Source organism: Bidens hawaiensis, unplaced genomic scaffold (assembly GCF_021521415.1).
Source record: "Bidens hawaiensis isolate Kalapana, Puna unplaced genomic scaffold, B.hawaiensis_p1.1 tig00014913_1, whole genome shotgun sequence".
NCBI lineage: Eukaryota > Viridiplantae > Streptophyta > Magnoliopsida > Asterales > Asteraceae > Bidens > Bidens hawaiensis.
Genome location: NW_027492324.1, coordinates 442,164 through 451,365, shown reverse-complemented (window position 1 = coordinate 451,365; position 9,202 = coordinate 442,164). Strand labels below are relative to the sequence as shown.

The window sequence follows — 9,202 nt, the reverse complement described above, 5'->3', positions numbered from 1 at the left end:
TTGCTGCAGTGGCAGCCGTGAAGGCTTGTACAGGGGCAACTTCAGAGGTTGGTTTCCTGATTAGAAACTCATGGTCAGCAATGAGACTGGGAAGCTCAGAGAACACAGCCCGAAAGTCTCTGGCCAGGAGGCCTTGTTTGACTCCATTATACTCTTCACGAAGACCTGCAACAACTAACATAACAACATCTTTGTCAGGCATTGGATGTCCAATATTCGCAAGGGCATTTGCGTATTCTTGTGCCCGAGCGAGATATGCAGCAGAGGTTTCATCCCCTTTCATTTGAATTTTCAGTAGCTGCGTTTTCAGTGTGAATTCTCTTGAAGAAGTATGGGGGGCATAAGCACGTTCAAGAGTAAGCCACACATCACGGGAAGTATCACCTTGAACATGCTGAAAAGAAGCTTCTGAGATGGTTGAGGTGAGTATCATGAGGACGTGGGCATCATTAGATAACCAAGCTGTGTGGTTGGGATTAGGGATGGGAACAACAGCAGCAACATCCTTGTCTGATGTTCCCTGTGATGATGAAATTGTGGATGGAGGGCAGGGAATACTCCCATCAATATAACCGAAGAGTCCATTGGTAACAAGAAACGGCTTGATCATAGCCTTCCAATGTCCATAGTTTGTAGGAGACAAAGTGAAGGCAAACTTGTGAGAGTTGTGTGAGGTTTTCTCGGTAGTAGAGAAGGCTGCGAGGAGGGCCATTGTGTAGCCGAAAAGAAGGGATCAAGGCTTGGAAAAAGAAGAAATTGGCGGCTGATGAACAGTGACGATGAACAGTGTCACGGCTAGGGTTAGGTTGCAGGCAATTGTAATTGCTGGAAGGTGGCGGCTGATTAGGGTTAGGCTCTGATACCAAGATAAACTTGGTAAATGATTGTATATTGATTGTATATTCAATTGAGATACAATATGGTCCTATATATAGATCTATACAAGACATCATTAGGGCCGGCTATTAGTGTCTAGGGATTGGCCCATGTTATACAAGTGATATCGATCAATATGAAGGAGCATGTGATGTCATCATTGTAATACAATCAGTTTGTGTTTTTTTGTTTTTTAATGTATGATTCTCGGTTTAACTTACTGGATGTTTGTTGTCTGTGTTGGTAAAGCATTGCTGGACAAGGATAATAAATTTGATTCAGGTTGTTATTGATGACATCAGCTATACCAGTTTACTATGTCATATTGTGATTGTATATTTAAGTTAAAGTTATTGATTTCCTTTTCGTGTTTATGCAGAGAAATTCAGTTAGAACTGCCAAGGAATGCTATGGCCACTTTGATTTCAAATATTCTCTTAGAGGATGAGGGAACTCTTTGCAAAATTGGCTGTTGATGAAACAAATAAGTTGCAGCAGTTAAATGTAAGGATGAAAAAGTGTTTTTTTACAATGCTGCGTTTACGAAACAAAGAAGGGAAGTTGGTGAACGTGAGGTATGTCTCAATAGCTGGGCTTGATGGCTTGGTTTTATGTTTTTTTAAATGAACTAATTTTCAGTTTGGTTTTTGTGTTAAAAATAATTTTTTGGTTCAGTTTTGATTTTGCTATCAATAAAAAATCAAACTGAAAGGTTTAGAATTCATTAGTTAATGGCACAGGGCTTTAGAATTCATTTCATTATTAAATTACAAAAAGGTTTAGACTCGGTTTTATGTTCAAAATGAATTTCATTAGTTGGGCCTTTTTTTTCTTTTTTAGGCTCTAATATTTCAAGCTCAAATGGTAAAATCGAAACCGAACTGAGCTCTTTGTTAAAACCGAAAAAAACCTAGCAGTGGTTATGTTGTCGTGAATTTTAGGCCTATAAACGAACACGAACAAGGGTTCGGGTCAGATCAGCAACCCATTTATTGTTATGAAATTAACCAACGCTTCTTTACAATTGTCGCCTATTTATAATAAATGAGACGGTACATACGAGGAGATTATACCCTTTCGTTTGGGATACCAGAAAACTATCATAACCGCATAATAATAGCCTTTACTTTTGTCAAGTTTGACTTCCGTTTTCTGCTTGGTGACCATTTTTCTAATACATAAATAATAAACCTAATCTAAGTCTATATTACATTCTAACAAAATTGTGCAACTAATCTTACCCATCAAGTTCAGGTCAGATCAGCTCATGCGCGTGCGCAGGTTAGCGCGCAGGTGCAGTTCAGCTTGCGCGTGTGCAGGTTAGCGTGCTGGTGCAGTTCAGCTTGCGCGTGCAGACCTGCAACGCTCTATCCTTTACAATTGTTTGCCTATATATACACTAAAACTTTGAGCTGCACCGTGGACACAAGCCCACCCTACTTAAGAAGTGAATCCTCCCCTTCTGATCTGAACGCGTGCGCACTGATTTGCTGTGTGTTGAAAAATAAATTGTCAAAACGTAAGATTTAATGTTAAATGTAGTTATGGAAATTTGTTATAGATTTTCTTTTATATATATATATCTCAAGGGTAGTTTGCAATTGCATTATTTCACATTCTAAAACTTTCAAATTTGTTAAGGGCAGTTCTGGAATTTTGTTAAATTCAAACTGTCATGGACTTGCAGTTATGCTATTCCACACTTTAAATGCCTTTAAATTTTCTATTGTACAACATACATCTACATTTTTGTGGCTTTAAATTCTCTAATGTACATCATACATCATACACCTACATTTTTTGTGCAGTTATGTCAACTAAATATCCTGCTTTTAGAACAAACAAATATTAATTACGCTACTGTTTGTGAATTTGTAGTGTTCAACTCAGCTGGGAAGCACCGAGTGTGGTTATTATATCTTAAACTTCATAAAGAAGATCGTTTGTGAAGGACTTGAAATTCTCGTCAATAACAGTGTAAGTGTAATTACATGTTTGCTAATGTTTATATTGGTTTGTTTTGACCCGATCAAATGTTGTAACGTTTTCTTTTTAGGTTGGGGAGGCAAACAGGAATAGATGGAGGCAGATTTTGATGCAGTTCGAGAATAATGGTCGAGTTATACGGCACAGTTTGTTTTCCGGTAGTGATATGTATTGTACTGAATATTAAACAATATTTTGTAACTTGGGAATATTTGTAATATTTTGACATAAGATATCTAATTAAGTAGTGAAATGAGTAGTTTTGCTCCATTATTGTGTCATTAATATATAGATTAGTAGTTATGCAAAGAAAAATAAAAATATATATTAAAAAAAAACTATACAATGACACGCATAAGTGTTGGTCATGTGTAGGTGTTGTAAATGTGTCACAAATGTCTGTCATAAAAGCGTGTAACAAATGCATGTCATTAAACATGACACGCGGGTGCATGTCATCTTCAGTTTATGACATGTGCTTCCACTACAAGCATTTGCGTGTCATGAGTAACCTTTTATGACATACATTGTGTGTCATTAAAGGTGTTTTTTGTAGTAGTGAGATAAACTATAAGAAGCTAAATAAGGTATCACAAAACCCCCCCTTCATGTGAAGTTGGTTATGAGATCCTAAGTGGCAAAATGGGTGGTTTGGTAACAAGTTTCTGGTCGAAAGAACTAATTTTACACACAGACACTATGAAAAAGAAAAGTAATAGACAATTATTGCATTGCAAAATTGTTGTAGCCGCCGCATCGCGCGGGTACCTACTAGTGAAAGCAAACATATATTTTTGTAAAAACTCCCACGACTCTTTTGAATTTTATTAAAAAAACAAAAACCACACCTAAAACATTTACAAAAACTCTATATACACCACGTTAAGTTGCATACTACAGTACTACACCAACTCTAATTCCTAATAATACTCAACGTATTAATAAATAATCTATAAGAATTCTCTCATAAAACTTAAACAATTAATCAAGACTTATATAGACTTTCACACTTTATCTCGATGTCTTTTTGTTTCACATTTCACATGTGAACAGACTCAGCCCTCAACTTCTTGGTTCACCATATAGCTCCTTTTACAATCAAGATTAACGGCATCACTTTTTTATAAAATTTTAAACCAAGAATAATGTTAACCAATGCAAGTTTAGTTACTAATTATATCATCTTTTGACAACAGATTACAGGATACAAAGAAGCATGGATATAAGGAATCAGGAGAATCTAATTTACCAAAATGAAACGCCGACAGAACCAAGCTATCTCAGTTCATCCATCTATTATGGTGGACAAGAAATTTATCCTCCATACACCCAAACCACTCATCCTCAGCATACAGTGAGCATCTGCATCTCCTCCTTTTTGTTGCATAATAAATTATCAATTACAAAAAAATAAATGTTAGAACTAACAACGTCTTTTTACGTGTCTTGGTTTATTAGTTGAAGAAAGATGGAGGTGATATTGATCCAAACGGAAGCAGCGCTTCACGGGGAAACCGGTGGCTAGGTAACAACTTTATGGGACTTTTGATGCTGCTAAAGTCCTGTTTACTTTAATAAATTTTCAATCCAATAACTAAAGATCTTGTTTCTGTGATCATACAGGATCTATCTACTACTAAATGCCATGTCTTTCTATGCATGGATGAAGATGAATTTAGAGAGTGGCAAGACAGTACATTATTCTAAAGATCAAGCAGGGTCATGACTCATGATATCTGTTTGTTCAAGGCTTTTTTTATTTGTTAGCTTCAACTCTTTTAATGGTCTCTATCTATTATTCTATGAAATATATAAACTTTCCTTCAGTACCTAACTTGGTTGGTTTTCTACTAGTAATATACCATCTTTTGAATGTACTGTCAAATGTATGTCACATCATTCTGTCTAAAGATAATATGTGTTTTCTCTTATTCAGTCACTAATTTGATAAGATAATGATGCAATATGTTTATATCATCTTTCTCTCTCTGTGCCAAATTAACTAAACCACACGTGTTTATATTATACCAACTTTCTTCCATCAAATTGCTATCAAGAACCAGATTCCACCATCTAAGTCACAAAAGCATGTCTAATGCAAATATCAAATTGCATTTCCCTTTTTAAGTTACACGAGTGTTGACCATATAAAAGTCAACACAACAGAAGTTATTCAAGACACAATTAAACCACCAGTAATTGTGGTGAAAGATGTGATGTTGGGGGCCCACAATTGATGGTTTTTGATGGTTTGAAAAACCAAACTTGAAACATTGGTTTTTAGTTCAAACCAAGCTCTCCAATGGTTTCTTGGTTTTTAGGTTGGTTTGAACCAAACAAAAACCACCAATGGAGATGCTCTTATTAGAGACAAGATAGAATGATTATATTTTATATATGTATAATTTTTTTTTATTTCATATTGCTATAACAAGTAATAGATTGACTAGTCAAAGCACACTTAAGTTTGTTCATTAAATGGGTTTTTATGTGAGAGCTTGAACTCAGTTCTATAGATTTTAGCTAACCAATTATGATTAAGCCACAAGCGGCTCATATGTTGATCTAACGGTGCATTTAAGTACTTCTCTTAAATCTTTTCAAACTATTTGAGCTCTGCTCCCAGTTCGGTCCATTCAAACTGAGATTAATCATAGTCAAAATAAAATGAAAGAAAAATGCAACCACAATATTAATGATAAAAGTATAAACAAAATATACATAACTAACGGCATTGCAAACGACATTAGTCATCCTTTTGCAAACCTTGGGGTGAAAACCGTCTTTGATTAATCATCATGTCAAGATCTCCTAAACAATATTTGAGCTGCTATTTTGGTTTTAGTAAAACACGAACACTAACACCATTACTAGGTTGACAATTTCATGAAAAAGGCCATCACTACTCCCAGAACCGCACCTGCTGCAACCTGCATCACAAACCTTAAAAGTTTAATAAAAGCTACCATTCAAGTATTCCGTTTCAACATCTTTCCAGTTATACAAAAACTTGATGCCATAAAAAATGTTCTAAAGCTTATAATGTTAAAAAATAATAATCTAAATCTCAAAAATGAAGTGTGACTTAGGAAACTTTTAACTCTAAAATCACTTCGAGAAACTTTTGTCTCGTTTTCATTTTTAGCTAAATCTTCTAACCCGCAAAGTTTTTCTTTTGGCACAGTTTCTGGTTTCATTTCAAAGCTACCTATTTACCCGTTAGTAATCATAATAATTGGTCAATGGTATATACTTTGAACCACAAACACCTAACAGTTTCTTAAACGTGTGTCAAAGTACGAACCTAATAGCTTAAGCAAACAATTCAGGTCCTACACTCCTACATTATTAGATATATCTAACAAAAGCATAATTCATTATCCACCTTACACTACTTAAGCAAAAAACAATTATCATCATATATGTTAGTGTATACACTCAAAACAAGTACTTCAAAGACTTAATGCATCACAATACAAGAAAATAAACAATATACCAAACCCTCCTTCAAACACCCCAATGAATTCTAGCATCACAATAAAAAGTTATCAAATGGAATACTACGGGCTTTTTCAAGTACCATTTGTTGTTATTGCCTCACTACAAAAATATAATTTTCAAAAAAAGGAATTGCAATACATCAAGCTTCCCCCTTGAACAAAATAATTTAACAATTATAGGCAATTAATAAACAGCTAGACTTCGGCCTAACCTGAAAAGGAGTGTGACCAAGTGAGTCACGTAGAGGCCTAACATTGGAAAGTGGATGTTCTGGAGGCAGCTCACAAACAATTTGATTCAATAACTGCATAAAAAATATAGTGGTTTTACGTCTTTCTTTAAAAAATAAAAATAAAGCATGCATAAGTGTACAAGTTAAAATATAAGTATGTAACACAAGCTCTTATATATACTGCATGAAGAGTGGTTTCTTTATACTACAACGATACAACCCAATTTGTACATAACCTCTTTTCTGTAAAATAGATATCAAAATATTATTGTGTATTCCCAACCATAGGATATACTAAGTTTTTCTTACACAAACCATTCAAAAATACTTTTGGAAAAGTCATCTGTTGAAAGCTGTTGACAAATGTAGAGTAATACCTCAGCTTGCCGACCAGCATGAAGCCTAACACCAGTTGCATCATACATCACCTTTTAAATAACAAAGCAATCAATTAGTGCAAACAAATATGTTATCAATAAGTGAACAAATGTTAAATAAAACAATCTGAGACAGAATTGAGATATTTGTTCATATGGCACCTTTAGAATCACAAATAAACAGCTAACATGAAGAATGAAAAACGTTTTTACATGTAAGTACTTACAACACAAGCCAATACTACTGCAATGGCAAATGATGATGAACCCATGCCCTCTTGTAAACCTATGCATGCAGCAAGAGCTGTAACCGTTGCTGAATGTGATGATGGCATGCCACCTGAGCTAAGCATCCTTCTGGTATCCCATTTCTTCTCTTTATACCTGCACCAACAGAATCAAAATAAAACCAATACAAGTCCTGTAACAAAACAGCCTTACTTCAAAATAGCGGTTTCAATGTATACCAATAGACCAACAGTTGGTCATACTTGTGTATTTGCGTTTATTTTCTTTACTATTTTCTTTGTTTGGCCAAACAATAGTTGAATCCATTTTGGCATATTCGGCTTGAAGGACAAGGTATGAGAACTCGACAAGAAAAACAATATCCTAATTTCTTCTTCTAACTCCAAAAGTCCAAGACGGTTCATAGTTTTGCAATTTGGGGTTTAAGGTTAGGAGTTTCATTCTTAGCAAGATCCCCAGCTATTGAATCTGTTGTCGTCGGCGGGCTACTTCTTCTTTCGAAATGAGAAGAATAGCTGAAACTATGGCGAATGCATCTATCGTCATTGATGCATAAATAAAGATACCAATTAGTAGTGATTGGATAGAGGCCCTGCACCGCTGCATTCAATTGCTCTGTCATAAAGAAGGGGAAGGAAATCTTTTTTTGATCAATCGCCTGAACCTGGTGTCTCTAACTCAACAATACACATTATCACCTAGTAATTAGAAAGTGCTTACCAGACAACAAATTGTCTTCCATTTTGTCGTGTACTAACCCTTTTCTAACTACTAACTTATTCCGCATAATGATTGAGTTAGACACATCCAAACTGCAAAGTTACAATCCACATTTAACTATTGAAGTATAGAAACAGAAGATAGAATAGTCTCTCTTTTGTAGAATTCTCCTTCTTTGTTATCTAAACTATATATGTCATATAATGAATTCAACCATCTTTTAACCAAATAATATGATAACATATTCTCAATCCCTTAGACAGCAGTTTCAGAGTTAAAAGTAGCCAATTAAGGTACCACAATCATTTGCTTAATAACATTGTTTTCTTCCAGCATGATAATAATCACAGTATAAAGCATACAGCAACCACAAACAATATATGAATAGATCTGAATAAAACCCTAACAAACCCCCAATTTAACCTAACTACAGATAACTCCAATTATAATCACACAATTAGAGATATATACATACATACCAGTGAGTAAAGACTTTGAGAAATTGAGCGATGAAGAGAGACAGAAACGCAGAGAGAAGCGGAAGATTCGACGGCAAAACAGACGAGTCCGATGAGTAAGAACGGAGACTGGAAGACGCATCAGCCGCTGTAATCACCTCATCCATTGAGATCGAAATGGATGTTGATTGATTGTATTATTAGATCTCTTCTTCGTAAACCCTAACACATCAATCAACTACACCAACAATTGTTTGTTTGGTGGTGATTGATGAAATAATAATAATAATAATAATTAGATCGGAATGAATTTAGTGAAATGTAATTAGATTGACTTGACGGCGACAGTTGTAATAAGTAGTAAACAATTTCGCCATTTTTACTTTACTCCGGTAACGAAGGAGTGATCGGCGATGTTTGTTTGTATCTATCTACTACTTGTATATTGTTATATACGATTTGGGGACGGGCCGGTATTGGGCTTGTTGGCTATTTCTTGTCAAATCTTGGCCCAAATATTGAAGCCTGTTGCCGTTGGGTTGGCTCATTGATATTTTGTGATTAGATTGGAATCAAATAACTGAAGCAGGGTTGGTAAAGCATATGTAAAAACGTGTTAAACAGGTAAGACGTGACACAGAACGATTACCACGAACGCGATAAACTAATCGTGTCATTTTTTCAAACATGAAGACGAACCTGTTTATAAGTGTGCTACACGACACAACAGGGGATAGTTCATGTGCATTTTAATCTTAACATCAGAACGTAGGAAATAATAATAATTTATAAAAAAAATGAAA

At 35.0% G+C, this 9,202-nt stretch overlaps 1 protein-coding gene across 1 annotated transcript; it reads right to left on the bottom strand.

Annotated features, from left to right (window-relative positions):
* Positions 1-5,521: 5,521 nt before the first annotated feature.
* On the bottom strand, positions 5,522-8,791 carry LOC143548138 (uncharacterized). Its single transcript, XM_077039382.1, has 5 exons — positions 8,421-8,791; positions 7,200-7,356; positions 6,973-7,023; positions 6,575-6,667; positions 5,522-5,792 (listed from the first exon to the last, which is right to left on the bottom strand). Exons 1-5 carry the CDS (start codon positions 8,564-8,566, stop codon positions 5,733-5,735), a joined length of 507 nt encoding a protein of 168 aa, XP_076895497.1. The 5' UTR covers positions 8,567-8,791; the 3' UTR covers positions 5,522-5,732.
* Positions 8,792-9,202: the final 411 nt, after the last annotated feature.

What these genes read in the sequence shown, in the direction of transcription:
- LOC143548138 (XM_077039382.1), bottom strand. Translation starts at nt 8,566, where the DNA reads ATGGATGAGGTGATTACAGCGGCTGATGCGTCTTCCAGTCTCCGTTCT. An exon ending in ATGCTGGTCGGCAAGCTGAG is followed by an intron (nt 6,668 to 6,972) that starts GTATTACTCTAC and finishes TTTTTTATGCAG; the next exon opens with TTATTGAATCAAATTGTTTG. An exon ending in TTGGTCACACTCCTTTTCAG is followed by an intron (nt 5,793 to 6,574) that starts GTTAGGCCGAAG and finishes TTTGTGATGCAG; the next exon opens with GTTGCAGCAGGTGCGGTTCT.